Source organism: Crinia signifera, chromosome 5 (assembly GCF_055691185.1).
Source record: "Crinia signifera chromosome 5, ASM5569118v1, whole genome shotgun sequence".
Lineage (NCBI taxonomy): Eukaryota > Metazoa > Chordata > Amphibia > Anura > Myobatrachidae > Crinia > Crinia signifera.
This window is the reverse complement of record NC_139221.1, coordinates 230,189,091-230,209,992: the sequence shown is the minus strand read 5'-3', so window position 1 is coordinate 230,209,992 and position 20,902 is coordinate 230,189,091. Positions and strand designations below refer to the sequence as shown.

The 20,902-nt window shown below is 44.4% G+C and overlaps 1 protein-coding gene across 1 annotated transcript in view; it reads left to right on the top strand.

Annotated features, from left to right (window-relative positions):
- The first annotated feature begins 438 nt into the window (after positions 1 to 438).
- Positions 439 to 20,902, top strand: part of ENTPD3 (ectonucleoside triphosphate diphosphohydrolase 3) — a 57,540-nt gene continuing 37,076 nt past the window's right edge. The window contains exons 1-3 of the mRNA XM_083188628.1: positions 439 to 691; positions 15,874 to 16,007; positions 18,221 to 18,338. Of these exons, the coding sequence (XP_083044754.1) occupies positions 15,882 to 16,007; positions 18,221 to 18,338 (244 nt within the window). The 5' untranslated portion in view covers positions 439 to 691; positions 15,874 to 15,881. The remainder of the gene's footprint in view (positions 692 to 15,873; positions 16,008 to 18,220; positions 18,339 to 20,902) is intronic.

Here is a 20,902-nt window from a genome sequence, read left to right as displayed (position 1 = left end):
AATTTGTAATGGGCATTACAGTGTGTGGCATAATGTGTAATGAGCATAATTTGTAATGGGCATTATGGTTTGTGGCATAATGTAGCCACGCCCCATTGTCATGTAGCCACTCCCTTAGTTTTGTGTGGTCACACCGCCTTGTTCTACATGGCCACTCCCATTTTTGGTGCACACTAACAGTACCACTATAAAAAAACGACTTGCACCACTGATGATGGAAGAAATGTTTAAGCATACATGATACTGTTTCCACTCCAGACAATGTTGTTTTGTTTTTTTGGGGCTGTGCAGAAAATTCCGTTACATTGACTCACATTATGTGAATGCATCGTACAACAATTAGGTGACTGCACATATATCACAGTGGGACCCTAGTATGTAAGCAGTAACACTATAAGATGTGTGCTGCTGAGGAATGTGAGGCAGGATTTATATGCCCTACCTGCCGGGAACCTGATGCTGCTGCGACCGAATTTCTCCCCATTTCCCTCTTATTAAAGTGTTGGATACTCCCCTGCTGGGGGTGTGGCCAGCGGGTAACAGCTCTCAATGCATATCACAGCACACACACACACACACATAATTCCTCTGTATTCCCGGACTGTATCATCTCTACCTGCATCTGCGCTGTCTGTGCCGCTGTCAGAGCCAGGCTGCTCCTCATTGGGCTACAGGGAACGGTAAGCACCAGGTAAGTAGATATATTATCTGTGTGTATCTGCAAACCTACTCCCTGGATTGCTTAACATATGGCATGTACCAACTTGAAATTCATTTTAATTCAGCCTACAGTATGTAAGCTTCTGGTCTGCTGAGCAGGAAGTCATATAGTATATTAGGGTTTATTATTACAGTATGTTTACTATCTGATAATAACATTGTCTGTTTACACGAGCTGATAACACCTGTATTTACATGGTGTCTGCAGGGCAGACAAGGATTGGAAAGCTATCATTATGGCTTATTCTAATTGACTATTCCATTTTCCCTATTTGCATTGTGCATGTGTTTATTATCTGGCATCATGTTTCTAGCTATATGCTTTGATTGCAGAGTGTTTGCTGTAACAATGTTTCTGTTGCTCCCCTATTTATATCCCACATACCAGGAAAAGACTATTATTTGTTTGATCGAGCAGTTTGAACATGCAAATGGCTTTGCACAGCCTCTTGTGCAAGTGCTAGATGTAGGGGCTCCGTAAGCTGCTATCTCAGTGTTCCAGATGATGTATTCTGCATATAAATGGTTTGCATGGCAGTGTTTCAATATGACAATGTGCCTCTACACTACTAGTTAAGTATCCTTCCAATGGGGCAGATAAAAATAAAGACAAAAAAATAAGTCACAATTTTCCATTTCTGTTTATTTTATTAGGACTTGATCATTAAAAGAAAATGCTGATTACAAGACGGGCAGGCCAAAACCGTGCTCAGATAAATTGTGTCCAGGCATTATACTTCTCATGAGATACGCCTCTACATCCTTTGCTAGACACCTGGCCAGTGATCCATAGTGTGGATGGCTAACCTTGACACTCCAGCTGTTGTTAAACTACACATCCCAGCATGCCCTGCTACAGTATTACTATTTGGCCATGCTAAAACTGATTCCGGGCATGCTGGGATGTGTAGTTCAACAACAGCTGGAGTGACAAGGTTAGCCATCACTGATCCATAGCATATAGCAATGGGTAAAGTGTCTTATTCAGCTTGGATTATACCCCTTTTACACCATGTTTTTCCTTTGTGGACCCGGGTCAGCTGTGTAAAAGGAGTTAACCCGTGTCCCTTTACACTGGCTTTTGGTAGAGGGCAGTGTAAATGGGTACGCCGGGTCATCCAACCTGGCTCCCAATTAAATGAATGGGGAAGCCCAACCGCCGGACCGCAGCATCCTCAGGTTGGACAGGAGCGGCACATACAGTCACCACTGCTGTCTGCTGTGCTCTGCAGACAGCAGCGGAGACAGGGAGGAAGTGAATGGATGCCTGTGTGCGGCATCCATTCATCTCGTGGATGGGGGCTGGGGGGGGGTGCACGGGGGCTTAATTTAGTGCTGGGCTTGCCCCCAGCACGGCACTCCGGGGCCCGGCGATTGGCGGTCCTGGTGTTTGGAGATGATGCCATCTCCAAGCGCCGCCTCTGTTTACATTGCAGTTAGGCACCGCTGTCTAAACGGTGCAAATCCCAGATCTGACCTGGCTTGGATCCATGGGCCTTATTCTAGTTCACTCTTAGAGGCAAATTCCTTCTTAGCTGGACAAAACCATGTGCACTGCAGGGGGGGCAGATGTAACATGGGCAGAGAGATTTAGCTTTGGGTGAGTTATTTTGTTTCTATGCAGGGTAAATACTGACTGCTTTATTTTACACTGCAATATAGATCTCACTTTGAAGAAAAACCCCACCCAAATCTAATTCTCTCTGCACATGTTACATCTGCCCCACCTGCAGTGCACATGGTTTTGTCCAACTAAGAAGGAATTTGCCTCTAAGAGTGAACTAGAATAAGGCCCCATGTTCCAAATGCCGGGTCGGATCCAGGATTTGGGTGTAAAAGGGGTATTAGAGAATTGTTTAGTGTTCTGGGTGTGTTTGTGAAATGATAGGCGTGCCAATACTTTTTTGGGTGGTTCTCTAAAGGGGTATGGGTCATAAGGTCAATCCATATTAAGTCGACATGCATTGGGTCAACATTGCTTAGGTCGACACATGAAATAGGTTGACATGGCTGAGGTCAACAGTTGGCAGTGACATCATTCAAAATGTCGACATGAGGGTTTCACTATGTTTTGGTCCCAAATGTCGACATGGACACTGTCAAAGTGTCACTGCCTTTGGCACACTATTCTATTCTCCCTCCATGCCCTAGTGGATGTCGGCACATTTCGGCTAACAAAAAAAGTGAAAAACTCATGCCGACCTTGCCGTTGTTGACCTAATGCATGTGTCGACCTTCTAATCCTGTCGACCTTAGCCATGTTGACCTATTTCCTTATACTCAGTGATGACCACTTCCAGTGACTCTGTGATCACAGTCCATTGCTTTTACTGTAATTAGCAAACCATGCTGAATTAGGCCCCAAAGGTATAAACAAGCAGGACACCGATTAAGGATGACTTATTATTTACGCTGCCTGTTGTTCCACAAACCACATTATTTGATTAATGGCATACGCTTCCACAACACATACATAATATTGTTTCCTGATGGCTTGTGCTATAATAGTGCCAAATAAAAGCAATTTTAGGCTGCGTTACCCCATATTTTGGATAAAGCAATGGTGAATAATTGGGATACGGTCATTGGGTCACCAGCATGATGGTAGACATGCATTTAGGTCAACATGACTTAAGGTAGACATGCAGAAAAGTCGACATGACTTAAGGTCAACATGGGTTAGGTAGACAGGGTCATTATGTCGACGGTCATTGGGTCGGCATGGGTAAGGTCGACAGGGTCATTAGGTTGACATGTTTTTGTTTTTTTTTACTGTTTTTTGAGCAAAAATGTGCCGACAGGTGGTATTTAATGCCCTACCATCCACTAGGTCATGGTGGGAGAAAAAAAGGTACTTGTGTAGTTTCACGGCACGTCTGTCCTCTTGCGGGGCTCGCTTCGCTCGCCCACGCTGCGGGCTCGGTGGCTCGCTACGCTCGCCACGCTATTTAAAATCAACTCCATGCCAACATGGATAGTGGGGGTATGAACTATCCATGTTGGCATGGAGTTAAGTTACTTTTTTTAACATAGTTTGTGGCGAGCGTAGAACCCGGAAGTAGCACTGGCGCCGTGCAACTACACAAGTGCCGAATAAAATAGTGCGCAAGGCACCTGCCTGAAGCATGGCGAGCGTAGTGGTACTATGTTTTGGTCGCCATGTCGACACGACATGTGCCAACAGGCGGTATTTCATGCCCTACCATCCACTAGGCATGGTGGGAGAATAAAATAGTGTGCCAAAGCATGGCGAGCGCATCGGTGCTATGTTTTAGTGTTTATGTTGACTGTGTTGACATTCCTGTAGAACAAAAAAAAGACAACTTTTTCAATGTCGATCATACCCATGTTGACCTAATGACTCTGTCGACCTTACTCATGTCGACCTGAAGTCATGTCTACCTTCTTGCATGTCGACCTAAATGCATGTCGACCTAATGGCTGTCTAACAACTTGCTGGTGACCAACTGAACCACACCCGAATAATTATGCTTTTTTTATCATTTTGTCTCTGGTTAAAAGTAGAAAAATGCAATGTGTTGATTGGTTTATAGCAGTGGTTTCTAAGCTGTGTGTCGTAGCACCCTGCAGACATTTGCAGAGGTACCATGGGTTGGTGGTCTAGGAGGAATTCAAATGATTTCTGGCAATGTTATAGGCAAAACCAATGCTTGTGGCTTCAAATCTTAACATATGTAGAAACACAGAAGCAAATCGGGATACAGGCATTAGGTCATATTAAGATCGACCACTTAAGCACGACAAGCCTTAAGGTGCCCATACACTGAGTCGATTTTGGCCCATTTCGGCCAATTGCAAGGAATCGGGCTGTGAAATTGGCCCAAATAGGCTCAGTATGATGTCCCCTCAAGTCCGGTGCGCGCTTCCGTCTGTCCACCCAACCTGGGACCTCCCTCCCCATGCGGCGAGGGAAGGGCAGCGTGGTCCATTCAACTGGTGGTGGCATAGGGCGGATACCTCGTAGTGGCGGGCAGCAAGGGTCCGTCCTAGCAGCGGTTGCTGGGATCTTGTAGCGGCATTTTGCAAGGCGGTGGGATGTGGCTGCTGAATATTTTAAAATGGCTGGACATTGATTGGCTGAGAGTCTCAGCCAATCAACCTCCGGCCAATCAATTCAAAATATTTAGCATCCGCATCCCGCCGACCGGCAAAATGCCGCTACAACTCCAGCCGCTGCTGCTCATATGGACCCCGCTGCCCGCCATTACGAGCTGTCCACCACCAGCTGGCCAGACTGAGTCGACATTCAGGACAAAAAAGTGAAAATGTCGACCTTCCCAGAGATCAAATGGTACATTTTCTACATCCACTTCATCTCTTCCCAGTGTTTAGTAAATAGACCCCTAAGTACTGGAGGTAAATCCAGATTGTGATAACAGAGAAGATGGTGAGGGATCTATGTAGTGGCATAACTATAGAGGGTGCAAGGGATGCAACTGCTATGGGGCACGCTGCTGTCCCTTGCACCCTGCATTAGTGCAATTAAAATGCCTGAACAGAAGAGGTGAGCGGGAGCAGGAGACCTACCACCTGGGAGCAGGAGGCCCGAGGATCGGTTACAGATGGCCCGACGACGGGCTTCGGGTTCTGGAGACCTACTGCCTGGGTACAGGAGACTCGGAGCCCAGGGGTGCAGCAGGAGACAGAAAACAAAGCCAGTAGCAATTTACGTAAAAATAGAGACATAAAACAAGAAGATTGTTGTAGATATCACTTTATTTCTATTCCATATTTTGTTTACAGACTGGCAAAAGCCCGCAAGGAATAGAATCTGAAAAACTATTACTGCTCTAATGGAGAAAAAAATAAACAACAGAAAACCAAACAAGAACATAATGGCTATTTTAATAGAAACATAATGGTTTGTTTTTAGGATATTATATTAATATAGTGCTCCACAAATGAAAAATTGGCACCTCAAACTGCAGTTACAGAGCTATGCTAAAAGCCTTAAAACCTCAAATAATAAAATGCTGTCGGTAAACAAAACAATCAAATATTGCTTTTGTGAAATGGTCCAACATATCGCTGATGCTAGATACACCTTTGCAGGGGATGAAGAAAGGGGGGGAAATTTGGGAATCATTATATTGATAAACTCATAATTGCCCTGGGTGGGTAGGAGAAAGTGGAGAGCACATTCAAGTAAGTGAACACCATGCGCAGAGATGACAGAGTATCCTTAACAGCAGTCACATGCATTGGATTGAAAGGCCACATGTGGATAATACCCTTTTCACGCAGAGATTCTGACATGGGGAATGGCTGCTATACCTTGATGCCGTCTCTGTGTTTAAGGGTCCAATCTGGGTAAAAAATGCCAGGGATCACAACCAAGGTCACACCAACTTGCACCAGAAAAATTCCCAGGTCCAAATGCTTGCCCCGGTAATATAATTTCTTGTTTGAAAGAGGGTTCTGAGCTGGGACCAGGATCCAACCCATGCTCCAAAAGCAAGGTTGAAGCCCTCTGTGTTTGTGTCATGACAGCCATCACAGCCACTGCAGATTCAGTGCAGGCTGTGACGGCTGAGTCTGACTTGATTGAGCAGCCTGCGCAGGGAGTGCAGACTGGGTCAGCCGCCGCAGCTAACATCATCATCCCGCCCACCCGGCTCCCAATGTGCTGGTAAGTTGTGGCCATCAGAAGGGGGACCATGCTCGAGCTCCAGTGTAACAAACCTAAAAGAGGTCCAGACTCACCACCCTGGTGTTGGATGGTATGGGTATGTTGGGGACAGTGAAAGAGTAGGGTGTGTAATTGGGAGTGGTGTAGAGGATTATGAAGTGAATGTGGCACAAACAGGGGGACTAGGGTGTATATGTGAGTAAAGCTTTATAGGGGGTCTGTGGGTGGAACAGGGTGTTTGTGGTGGGGATAGAGGGTTATGGGGTGTATGTTGGGGGACAGGGTGTTTGTGGTGGGGATAGAGGGTTATGGGGTGTATGTTGGGGGACAGGGTGTTTGTGGTGGGGATAGAGGGACGTGGCAATGAGGTCTCTCCTCTTATATGGAATCAGTATGGGAATTCTGTAAGGGGCAGTAATATGGGCAATGTTTAAGGGGCACTACGAGGGGAATTATGTGTAAGGGACATTACTACGGGCGTAATATATCATGGGCATTACGTTTGTGGCATAATTTGTAATGGGAATTACATGTGGCATGATATGTAATGGGCATTACGTGTGTGGTAATTTGTGTAATGGGCATTATCATGTGTGTTATAATGTGTAATGTGCAATACGGTGTGCACCAATGTGTAATGGGCAATATGGTGTGCGCCAATGTATAATGGGCATTCTGGTGTGCGCCAATGTGTAATGGGCAATATGGTGTGCGCCAATGTATAATGGGCATTCTGGTGTGCGCCATTGTGTAATGGGCAATATGGTGTGCAACAATGTGTAATGGGCACTATAGTGTGCAGCATAATGTGTAATGGGTACTGCAGTTTTTGATAATGTGTTATGGACATCACAGTATGCAACAATGTCTAATGGGCATAATGGTGTACAATAATGTGTAATGGGCATTACGGTATGTGGTATAATGTTAGGCCGCGTCCCCTTTTCGCCTCGCAAGAGCCCCGCCTACTACAAACCAGGGGGGGGGGGGCGTGAAACATGCCCTTGCTCCGGGCACCGTGGCACCTAGCTACACCGATGTTGTGCATGTGTTAGAGAGAAAAAGTTGTAGGGTGAAATGTAATAGGATGAGAGAATCAGAAAGTGAGAGATTTGGAAAGAAATCTCCAGTTTTTTAAAGCAGCAATCATTTACACTGCAAAACCAGTTTGATTTTGCAGTGTAAATGATTGCCACTTTAAATAAACTTTGGTGCATTAACTCTATGAAAATACAAATAACATAAGTAATTAACAAAGACGGAAGAGACTGGGACTCTTAATACATTTGTTAAAATTAAACGACATATACATAAAAATGGACATCATAAGATTACAAAAGGTAGCTTACAAAATATTAGTAAATGAAGTAAGTTACAGTACGTAATGGAAAAAATGATATAGTTCTGTTGTTTATGAATAATTCACAATAACTGATCTGTACGGCGCCACACAGCTCAAAGCCTACTGCCAGCCAGTCACACACTGCCGGCACCAATGAGAAAGGAAGTGAGGCTGAGTGAAATGGCGCCGCCTCACTCATTTCACAGAAATCCCAGCGGTGGTGACTTCAGCAGCACCTCGGCATTCAGCGTTGGCAGAAGCTGCGTAGTTGGGATATTGGAGACCAAGCTGAATCATGATGTGCTCCGATTTCAGTACCATGGGCACCTAATGTGTGGGGGCCCAAGGACAACTGCTCCTGCTGCCACTCCTTGTATCCGCCATGGTTTAGGTGCTGATAGAAATCTTTATGTATATATGTTTCAGTTTGACTAATATCGCTAATTATCAACAGCTACAGACACCTAGTGAAGCATGAGGATGCACACCTCAGTAACAAATCAGACCTGCCAGTTACCCAAGGCAATCCCATTAGGAGGTGTTCCCTCCCTCCGGGGCTGCCTCTTTGGCTTCTATGGGCTGGCTGCAGTAGAAGAAGTCCATAAACCCTGGGGTATGTGCATGCCTGTCACCTACAATGTGCAGGCAACCACTTTTGGAGTACCATGCTGAGCTCCACACTAGAGTAATTTCCATTGGAGGAGACTTGTGCTGCACTTTATCAGAAGACTGGGATTAGGCTTGGATGCCTTATCTGTTTTTAATCTCCTGTAAAGTAGCCACTAAAAGCCCAAAGAGTAGCCACTAAAAACCCAAACATCCCATGTGTATTTTTTCTATAAAATCCTTTGTAACTTGTTATAAACACCAAATTTAGGCCCTTGTTCTGGTTCACTCGCATAGGCAAATTCCTTCTCAAATGGACAAAACCATGTGCACTGCAGGTGGGACAGATGTAACTTGTGCAGATATAATTCGATTTGAATTGGGGTTTTACTTCACAGTGAGATCCTTATTGCAGTGCAAAAATAAACCAGTCTGTATCCCTTTTTGGGCACTAAGGCCAAACTCCACCATCGCTTTTGTGTTTTTCAACCCACCCTAGTGTACACAGGCCCCTGGGGGCCATACTGCAGACCCTACACCCATTTCTTGAATACTTACCTCTACAGTATGGAGTTCCATATCAGGGGACAGCAGCACTGCACAAATCACCAGGAAATTTGGGGTGGCCATTTTCTGAGTGTTTTGTTCATGTGCTGTAAGAATATCACCAGATTAATGGCTCACTGAAGACTTTTACATGCACACCAGATTCTTGCACAGTACAAGGGTCTCCTAGTGACCCTAGTACAGACAATTATTGTGATGCTGGTTAAAGTGGAGGGGGCCAGAAGGAGACTGCACATAGACCCACTTCTATCTTGATATGCCCCTGGTCAGATCATCTCCAAGTGCCATCAAAGGTACAACCGAACAATAACCCAGGCTTGACATGTGGGAAAAGGGTATAAGTTGCCCAGTCATTGACAGTCACAAGTTGTCACAAAGCGTGCTTTTGCAGCACTGTACAAATGTCTGCGCTGTGCATAGAGGTGCATGTCAAATGCTTTAGCTTTATTTGTTAGCCCATACCAGCCTTATACATGTATCCCAGCATGTTCATAGCCTCCCTGCTTCTACAACCATTACAGTCTTCGATTACTAATACCCGCTGTGTTCTGTTACGTATGCTGGACTACATTTTTCCAGCTCACCACTAGACTCCACCCAAAGTACTACTCTGCTACAGTGTATTGGCCTGCATTCTTCCAGCTCAAGGGGCCAAATGACCGTGCAAAAGTGGAGTTTTACAACCTGCATACAGTAAGATTGGGTTGTTATTTAAATCAAGGCACTCACTATCTCAACCATCAAAATGTCGACAGCAACATCCTGACTGTCAAAATCTAGACAAACCCTGCTATTTTAACCCTAATCCACGCTTCTTGAAGACGAACCCCGGTGACACCGGGATCCTGACTGTCGGATCCTGCTGTGGGTTTTCTGTCTGACTGCCAAGATCCTAACCTCATCTCATAATATCCAAGCAGTTTTATTGCTTATGTGACATCCGGGTTTAAGGTCCACACACACTGGGCAATTATGCCCAGCGTCAGTGCCGGCTCTACCACTAGGCAGCTTTAGGCAGCTGCCTAGGGCGCCAGGATCTAGGGGGGCGCCACCAAGTCTGCCTATCAAAAAATAAAGGATGTCTGTGAGGATCCTTGTTGTACTTAATGCAGGCGGTTGCTCTGGAAGCTCTACGACCTCACCTCCATACTTTCTCTTGAGGCATGCTGCCCTATTTTGCTTCCCTCTCTTCCTGTACTCTGTTGTGGGTGGCAAAGGGGAGGGTGCTGGGGGCCTCCAGAGAAAGCAAGAGTCTTGCCCATCTACCTGGGGGGCTGGGAGGACCACTCAATTTTGGGAGGTTCCCTGCTGTTGCAGAATGTTAACCAAGTATGCATTAAGGGGTTGGAAAATGGTTATTGGTGGCAGTATGGGGGGAGGGGGGGGGGCGGCAGTAGGCTGGAGTTTTGCCTAGGGTGCTGAAAAGCCTTACACCGGCCCTGCCCAGCGTGTATGGACAGAGATGACCACTGTCATCGCTAGGGGGGTGCAAACACACTGTGCTGCTTTCCCCCTCCCCGGCGCGGTCGGGGGGGGGGGGGGGGTCATCGCCGGGCCATACACACTGGGCGACTTTGAGATGAAAGCCGCTCAAACTTGCTGTTTTGAGCGGCTTCAGCTCAAAGTCGCTCAGTGTGTATGATCCTTTACATTTAATAAGCAGATGATTTTCCTGGCTGGCAATTCTCAGCTGTTTGTCCACAGCATATAAGACCACAATAATATTAACCCTCTGAGTGCCAACATTGCTGTGAGACATCCTCAAAATAACTGCTAAAAATGCCCGTGTAGCTCACTGCAACTGTTCTTTTTTTGGGTGACTGACATGGGCATTTTTAGCAGATAATTTGAGGATCTCTCACAACAATGTTGGCATTCAAAGGGTTAAATGCAAAAAAATGAATATTGTTTTGAATCCCGTGGGCAAAAGTCATGAAAACGTAATGCTTTGACAATGCGCCATCAGTTGTTTTCCTGCTGGCTATACACCGTGTACAACATAATAAGTTTCAGAATGGCAAATTAACCCATGTGACACAGTTTACATACATTGATTTCAGCATGAAAGCGTTTCCCAGATTAAGATAAAAATGTACAGTAGCAGAAAAATCTCTTGTGACACTGCTGTAAATTCTGACGTTAGAATATACTATTATCATTAATTATCATCAGCTCAGTGTGAACATGTTGTGGCAACCTTTTATAGAAGTCACTGCTTGGGCTTGTCCAGTGAGTCATGCACTTTCATATTTTTTTTTTTTTTCATGCCTCATTCCAGATTGTGACATGTGATGGAAATAATTAGGGCAAAAAACATACAAGTACATTTCTCCAATATGCCAACTGATATCAATTATTATTTAGATTTTTTTTTTATTAACTTTTTTTTTTCCCTTTTAATCTTTTATTTATTTTCGTCATATACATATATATATATATATATATATATATATATATATATATATATATAAAAAGACAAAAAAGAACATACAACATATAACAATTCTGAGCAATATTTTACAATATCTTATTCAGGATTAGCGCTGTATCACGCTCAGATATACATACAAACAGCAGTATACAATTTACACATAATATCTATCATGTTCTTACTTAGCTATGGCCGTTGCGGGGCTGCATTGTATATTAGTTAAGATAGCAGGGATAAATAAGCACATGGAAGGTTAGGGCGGGCATGGATCCTGGCCTGTTTATATTTTTGAATTTCGCTTTTTTATAAACTTTTAGTTTTAAATCAGTCATTGTATAAAATATGTATGTTTAATTTATATTGCGGTGATGTCTTAAGGTGCATACACGGTGCGATTTGAGCTTCCCATTTTGACTATATAGTCAAAATCTCATGTATCGCAGTGTGTGCATACAGCTTTTTATGCCAATAAAACCACATGAATGACCAAGTGCAGGTCTCAGAAATCACTGATTGATGACATCAGAACTTACTGATTATAAGCAGTGACAGGAGAACTCACCATTTATACAGATACAGTTATAGGAATTTGTACATATATTGGCCATTGTAAAAGTGCTATTAGCTTTCTATTTTTTCCTCATACTTCACATTTCCCAGCAATATATAACTAAATATTCTGTAAAGCTGGGTATACACTAAGTAATATAGTTAACTAGAAAAACAAAGAATGTGAGAGGTGCGCTACTAACTGGCAGCTGGTACTGGGGATGTCAGCAGGGGTGCCGAGAGAGGGGGGGAGCAGGTACAATTTACCCGGGCCCGGGCCTGTCAGGGGGGCCCTGGTCTGGACACACAGGGTTTTTTTATTTGGTGACAAGTACCCCCCAACATGACCTATTCCATTATGTACAAAATGCTCTGTTCCTGGACTTCCCTGCCATTGGTAGTTACAGAGGTTGGACTCCAGCACAGTCCAAAATTCAAAGAGGGGCAGTCACATCAACTGCCAGTGAGTCCAGGACAGTGATGCTTGGGGTGGCAGTATATATGACCCCCCCTTTTTGAATATTGGACTGTGCTGCAGGCTCACATCTGTAACTAGGGAAGTCCAGAAATACAGAATTTTGTACCTAATGGAAGGGGTCATGTTGGAGGGTATGTGTAAATCCTTTGCAAAGAGCATGTAACCCATGGCATGTAAATCAGGGCAGACAGGTTAATCCCTGGCAGAGCAGGTTAACCCCTTAATATGCAATGAGCATTACGGTGTGTGGCATAACGTGTAATGAGTATTATGGCATGTGGTATAATATGTAATGGGTGTGTGACATGTGTAATAGGCATTACAGTGTAAATTGTTGTACGTGTATCCACCTTGGAAGCAGTGGACAACGGGTCCGTAGAGTGTGTACGGGAGCTCCATCCGTGGGGCCCCAGGAAGTTGTTGTACCGGGGCCCAGGATTTCTCTTGGCGGCCCTGGATGTCAGTCCCAAATGTACATATAATAGAAAACTAGGTACTTGTGGATAATCATGGCTCCCACGATGTGCATCGCATATAAAAAATTCGCATCGCATGCGATTTGATCGCATGCGTTTTTAACAGAAAAGCATCCAAATGCATTGAAATTAGTATCAAACATGTTCAATGGCCCCCAAATGTCATTTTTGAGGCTGTACCACCCCCACTATCAACGCGAACCCGAAGCGTGGTGAGCGCAGCGAGTCCGCGAGGGGCGGCGGTACGCGTCCTACGACCTTTTCATACCCCCACTATCCACGTCGGTGTGGAGTTGAGAATAGAAAGTGTGGCGAGCGCAGTGAGGGGACACGGATACCTGTGAAGCCCGCGAGGGGACACGGATACCTGTGAAGGTATCCGCGTCCCCTCGCGGGGCGCGCTGCGCTCGCCACGCTTCGGGCTCGGTGGCTCGCTGCGCTCGCCACACTTTCTATTCTCAACTCCATGCCGACGTGGATAGTGGGGGTATGAAAAGGTCGTAGGAGGCAGACCGCTGCCCCTCACGGGCTCGCTACACTCGCCACGCTTTGGGTTCGTGTTGAAAGTGGGGTTGGTACAGCCTCAAAAATGACATTTGGGGGCCATTGAACATGTTTGATACTAATTTCAATGCATTTGGATGCTTTTCTGTTAAAAAACGCATGCGATCACTTGCGATTTTGTAAAACTGGTAAAAAAAACCTGCAAAAATCGCATGCCACTATATATGGCATGCGATGGGAGCCGTGATACTCCACAAGTACCGAAAACTATTATATATAATAGTAGTTAAACTATAGTTAACTGTTTTGGCGACTCACGAGCAAAGTATAAAGCGAATACACACACATATATTGTTAACAATATTGTTCATTGACATCATCAGGTCCCCGCTGAACATGCAATCTTTGTCGATATAGTCTAAATTTGACTGCATGTTCAGACAACAAGGGAAATGGTTAAAAACCCACAGGAGAGCGCATAATTAATGATATAGTACGTAATACACTAGATCACAGGTTCTCAAACTCGGTCTCCAGGTCTCCTCACAGAATCACAAGTGAAATAATTAGCGCCACCTGTGGATCTTTTAAAATGTGTCAATGAGTAATGAATGCACCTGTGCACCTGCTGGGAGACCTGGAAAACGTGAACTGTGTGGGGTTCTGAGGACCGAGTTTGAGAACCCCTGCACTAGATTATGCAAATTGTTAGTGATATTTCGCATAGCGTGTATGCACCTTTATATATCTTTTGGTACTTGTTTCCAAGCACGGCGCCCAGATTTTCTACGTACGGCACCGTAGGGAAATCGCATCGCATGGGCCATTATAGCAGCGATTTTTTTCCCCCATGTATTTTCCCTAATTTTACACCACTATATCGCATCGCATTCCATCGCACGTCCCGCAAAATCGCATGCGATGCAATGCGATTTTATAGGGTGTGCGATGCCATGACATTAGGTATACAATATTATGATTGTATGTCCCAAAAAAAGATGTAACGCACCCCCCCACTATCCACACCACCCTGAAGCGTGGCGAGCGTTGCACCCTCCCACTATACACCCCTCCTCTGCATATTAAACATCCTCTACCACCCTGGAAGTTATGTATCAGGGCCCCTTCATTCAGCCCAATGCCCCCTTCTCCCACCATCTGTGCAGTAAAGGGGTAATTAGTGGAAATTAATGATCCAATCCCTACATGCTGAGCAGTTGATATAATACCCCCTACCACCCGCGGGAAATCAAAGCTTCCCCCACCCCTACCGCTGGAGGATTGGTAGGGGCCAGTGGCGTAAGTTCGTTCCAGTTGCCCGGAGGCAAGATATATATTGGTGCCCACACACACATACACACACATACACAACACAACCCAATAAAACCTTATATAAAATATATATTTCTGTTAAGAAATATAGATAGATAACACATATATCTCTCAGAACTAACTGATTTATACTTGAAGGGGGAGGAGAGTTGCCCCCTTGGGAGATGGAGCCCGGTGGCAGATGACTCCATTGCCTCCCAGAGTTCTGCCTCAGGTAGGGGCCCCAATACATTGTTATGCCCAGGGGTCTACATTGCTGTTGATGCCCCTGTATGTGTATATATATATATATATATATATGTATGTGTGTGTGTGTGTATATATATATATTTTTTATTATTATTATTTATATACATTTGGTCTATCTATAATACTTTAACTGACTCGGCATATACTGGGCTTACCTAGGTGTCCATCTCCGTGCTTTGCTCTGCTTCTCTGGAAACCCCCTTCTGAAAATCCTGCGTTTGCCCCTGCCCGGGGCAGAGAGAGCAGTGAATAAATTACATAGGAAAATTGCATCGCATCGCATCGTACATAGCATGGCCCTAAAATGGCCCATGCGATGCAAATAGCTTAGTGGCGCCATGCTAGGAAACAAGTACTTATCTGTTATTTATTTATTTATTTATTACATCTTTTTATTGAAGCAAAGGATAATTCAAACACATTGAATGATCAAAAGATCCAAGATAGATGCTGGTGTACATTGTTAATAACGACACAGTGTAAATACATTATACATTACCCAACACAAATACAAGCATGTTTTGTTAATAGATAAATGTAGCATTGTCACATAAGAAAATGAAAAAAAAAAAATATATAGTATCTGTGCCTGATCTCCCCCCCCCCCCCCCCCCCCAACCCGAGAACATCTCATAGAATTATGAGTGGATCCGCAGATAAAGCTTGTGTCATGTACCATACTTCATTGGCAAATGAGTTGTGAATTTGCATGTATACCGGCACTGATAGCGTGGCAATATAGCTTTCCCAGACTTCCCAAAAATATTGCACTTTAGCGTTTCTTTCCAAAATCACACCCACCCATTCCATACGAAGAAGATAAAACAATGTGGCTTCAAATCATTGCAGTGTTGGTGACTCTGGCTTCGCCCATATTTGTAAGATTGCTTTACGTGCTGCTATGCTAATAGGTTGTTATTTATAGTGCAAACAGCCATGGCTCATTGTATTGTCCTGTTTGTATTACAGATACTGGGATGCCTTTAAAGGTGAAAGTTCCTCTCATTGTTTCTGTTGTGTTCCTCTTAATCAGTGTATCTGTGATCATTGCCATTGCGTATGTCCAGATTCACCATGAGCAGGCCCTCTCTCCTGGCCTGAAGGTAAGTGATGTTAATATTGATATTTTAATCCATATAATTGTGTCTTTTTCAGCCTGGTCCCAAATATATATCTGTAAATTAATTTCTTACAATCACTTTACTTTTATCTCCAAATTAAATGTGAAACTAAATCCCAATAATATTAATTATGAAATGCTTTAAAGTTACAGTGTGTGAGTATTATACTGTATGCATATACGCTTTCGACTAATTTACTTTCAACTAATGGTGTGTATCTTGTGAAAATAGCATTTGTGGATTTACACATTTCACTAAAATGTACATTTATCATGCTCATTTTGCCCAAATTCAATTGTTTAATGGGTGCCTGCCACTAGAGAGCTCCTACCAGCAGCATTTCAATTGGGCTGCCATGTGGGTGCGCATCCCTTCATGCTGGTGAGGAAAAATATGTAGACACTTTTCCTGTTTTGCCCAGCACTTTTGGCAGGTTTAGATGTTTCACGTGGCCAGGGCAGCCGAGAGGTATGCCGAGCCTCGGTAAAAATGTTTGGGTGTGGCCTAATCGCAGAAGGCGTGGGCCACCTCCCCGCAATTAGGCCACGCCCCCAAAATGTTTAGGGTGGTGAAAAAACACTCCAAAGTCGAGGGGGAGTGTTATTGTCGTCGTCCCCCCCCCTCCCTCAGCAGCAACAGCAGCACACCTACAGCATGTGCTCTCACGCGGTCAGTGAGACGGTCATGCTGAGCCTGCTGTCAGCACAGCACATCCTGTAGGTGTGTGCTGCTGCTGCCCGGGAGGACGGAAGGGGGGGGGGGGTGCGGACCAGGGCCCCCGCCAGGCCCCCCCAGCAAGCCCGGGCCTGGGTAATCAGTACCCATCCCCCCCTCTTGGCAGCTCTGCATTTGGCTAAACCTGGTCAGTCTGGGCACGATCAGCCCATTAAAAATAAAGCAATTCAGCCCCCCGATCTCCCGTTACTTTAACAATTTATACCCCTTTTACATCGCCACAAAAACCTGGGTTTTTCCCTTGTGGACCTGGGTCAGTGGCGGTGTAAAAGGGGTCAACCTATGTGCATTTACACAGGACTTCTACCCAGTTCCTGACCAGGGTGGAACACTCGCAGGACCTGTGTAGTGGGCAGTGTAAACGTGTATGCCAGGTCCTCCTACCCAGCTTCTGTTTACAGCAATGGCCCAAGCAGCGTCCTGCGGTCAGTAGGTTGCTTGGGGGGGCGCACACAGCCTCTGCTGCTGTCTTCTGTACTGTACAGACAGCGGAGGCAGGGAGGAGGTGAATGAATGCCTGTGTGAGGCATCCATTCACCTTGCAGAAGGGGGCTAGGGGGGATTCACAGAAGTTGGTGGCAGCCCAGTAGCTTACTTTGGTGCTGGGGGGCCTCGGCGCGGCGATCCCGGCGTTTGGAGATAATGTCATCACCAAGCGCCGCCCCTGTTTACACTGGAGGTCGGCACCGCAGTGTAAATGGAGCAAATCCCGTATCCCACCTGGCTTGGAACCATGTTCCAAATACCGTGTCGGAGCCGGGATTTTGGTGTAAAAGGGGTATAAATGGGGTAAGCTGGGTCTGACTTTGGAAAATCCCGTGTTCAAAGACCATTGTACAACCAGGGATTTGGGTGTAAAAGGGATATAAATCACTGCCAATTCAAGCCTTTTTTTTTGTAATAAAAAGTACTTGCTGTTGTGCAAAAACACACAGGATAAGTTCACAGATCCACAGCACTTCTTGGGGATTTTGTTTCTCTTGCTATTGGGGATAATTGAATTACCCCGAAGGATCAATTAGATTGGGGTTATTTATCACTGCTAATTGAACCCCTCTAATTTATTATATATCATATAGTTTATTTCCAGTGTCAGAAGTGTTGCTATAAGCAGTCTAAAGTTACATGTTGACAGAATTAATGATCACATACATTCACAGCAGTGATGGTACTTAGTGCATGCCCATTTCTGTAAGTTCATTTTGTTATCACGTTCTGGTCATGTGACCTCTAGCTTCAGTTTGTACTGGTTTGACTTCATAATTTCCCCTGAACACTTTTCCAAGAAAAGCATGAAAAAAAAGATGTCTTTTATAACAATTTCTGCAGTGAAGAAAATTTAAGTGGTTGGACTGTATGAACAGCTAATATATGTGACCTACACAAGTGCTTTGTTCTACCATGACATCCCTCACTGTAATTAATGTCAATGTGTTTAATATTGTTTTATGTCTGTTCAGTATGGGATAGTGTTGGATGCAGGATCCTCAAGGACCACAGTATATGTGTACCAGTGGCCTGCTGAGAAAGAAAACAACACTGGGGTAGTGAGTCAGACCTTCAAGTGCAACGTACATGGTAAGAATGCAATTATTTGCTCTCTGTGGCATGTCCAAAAAACATTTGCACATTACAGGAACGTACAGTATATTTCAGTGAACTGCAGTCAGGCTACCTCTCATAGGGCCTTATTTTGGTTCATTCTTTCTGACAAAATCCTTCTTAGATGGGCAAAACCATGTGCACTGCAGGTGGGGCAGGTGTTACTTGTGCAGAGAGAATTAGATTTGGGTGGGGTTTTACTTCAAAGTGAGATCTATATTGCAGTGTAAAAATAAAGCAGTCAGTATTTTACCTGCACAGAAACAAAATTACTCACCCAAATCTAATTCTCTCTGCACATGTTACATCTGCCCCCCCCCTGCAGTGCACATGGTTTTGTCCATCTAAGAAGGATTTTGTCAGAAAGAATGAACCAAAATAAGGCCCATAGTCCAGAATACTCCATAGTTGTGTCTATAAAAATGATTAGAATAATACAAAAAAAATATTTATCATCTATGCCAGTGGTTCCCAAACTTTTTTGAATCACGGCACCCAAGAGCATCAAAATATTTTTAAGGCACCCCTAGGCCAAATGCTTCTTATTGAGAAATTCAGAAAAAAATATTAAATTAAGTGCATTGTGTTTATATGTCACAGTTATCTGGTGAGGGACAGGATTTGCTTCTGTTTGTCCACATATATTATGACTGGCAGCCACAAGCACTGGTTTTGCCTGGTACATTGACCATAAATTATATGAATTGATCTTGGTCCACCAACCCAAGGCACCCCTGCAAGTGTCCTGAGGCACCCCAGGGAGCCTAGGCACACAGTTTGGGAACCACTGGTCTATGCATTAAACTAGTCATTTTTATAGTTAAAACTCACAAAATGTACATTGCTCTGCTGGTATTACAGGGACTTTCAAGAACAGACCCGAGCTAAAGCTGCTATGAGCTCAGGGTTAGTTGGAGAAAGGACCATCACGTGGTACAGAACAACAGGGGAAGATAAAAGGTCTGAACACAAGACTCTCAATAAGACTCTCCTCCAGCCTCCAATTCATTTACGTGTTCCTTAAAAACTTCCCTATAGATTGTAAGCTTGCGAGCAGGGCCCTCCTACCTTTTTAACTGTTGTAAATGCCCAGTTTGTTGTATTACTATTTCCAATTGTAAAGCGCAATGGAATTTGCTTTGCTATTTAAGAAACGTAATAAGTAAATAAACATGGGAGCCATAATGGACGCTTGAAGGCTTCAGGCACAGGGGCGCCACCTGGTTACTAAAGGCTGTAGGTGGATAGTGACACTGGGGCCACTGGCCTTGCTCCTCCCCCAGGAGCAACTACCATGAGCTCTGCTTTCCCTCTGCATCACTGTCTAGAGCTGGAGGTGCTGCCACACTGTGGCCAATAATACTGAAAAACACAGCACAAAGGTAAGTAGGAGAAATGAGCACTAAATATCATAATGTTAAATAGAAAAAAAGTAGAAAAGAAGAACCTGTTAAAGAAAAAAGGTTAAAATAATGTTTACACTCTTTTTTAGAGTGATTGAAAAGTCCGTGGGCCTGTACCGCTTTCCCTACCTCTAATGTGGGGAGATGCCGTGGGTGGTGGGAGGTGCTGGCGGCAGCTGTATGTAAGCTGCTTTGTCCTCTCTCCAAAAAAAAGATACCAACACTCCCTTGGCGCTGACAATAGTCCCTCTTAATCTTGTCTAATTGTACCCAAAAATAGAGACAACAATAGTGTAATACAGTACCTTACACAATCAAGTTATAATGATCAGAGCTTTAAGACTCGAACCCCTTATATATGTCTACTATTACTGTAGACACAATCACTTTTTCAGGGAGCGGTAACGTCACTGCCAGGTCACAGATCAAATCCACTCCAGATGATTATATGTGGGAAAAAAGCCAAATATAGTGCAATATTGCTTTTTATTTTTAAAAACACATACATCACATGAGTCTTAGAGCTCTGATCATTATAACTTGATTGTGTAAAATACTGTATTACACCATTGTTGTCTCTCTTTTCTTTTTTGGTGCAATAAGACAAGATTAAGAGGGACCATTGTCAGCACCAAGGGAGTGATGGTATCTTTTTTGTTGCAATTTCTATGTTTTTTGCTATGAAAAGATGACTCATACTCTTATCCATACTCCCGGGCAGTGGCAGGTGCTAGGGTCAATTCTAAAATATTGTTTCTTTTGTCCTCTCTCCGTCCACCCGGTGGTGACATCACTCAATAGCCGTGGCTCAGGCAATATGCTAGGTCGCTGATGTCAGTTGGGGGCAGGGTGGTGGAATGGTGCATCATCGGGGCGGGGAAGGAGGCAGCGTCTGGAGATGGCTCTGTCTTCAATCGCTTCTCCTCCATAGTGTGAACGGGACCCGTACACGTTAACACTGCACAGAAAACCAGGCCTGACTCGGGATTAACCACTCTTTGAAACCCGGGTCGGAATGCCAGGTTGCTGGACCCAGGAAATTCAACATCACAGAGACACTTGGGATGACCCAGGTATACCAACAGATACCTTTTCATTATATCAGCTTTTTCTTCTCATAAATTATGCAGAGTAATT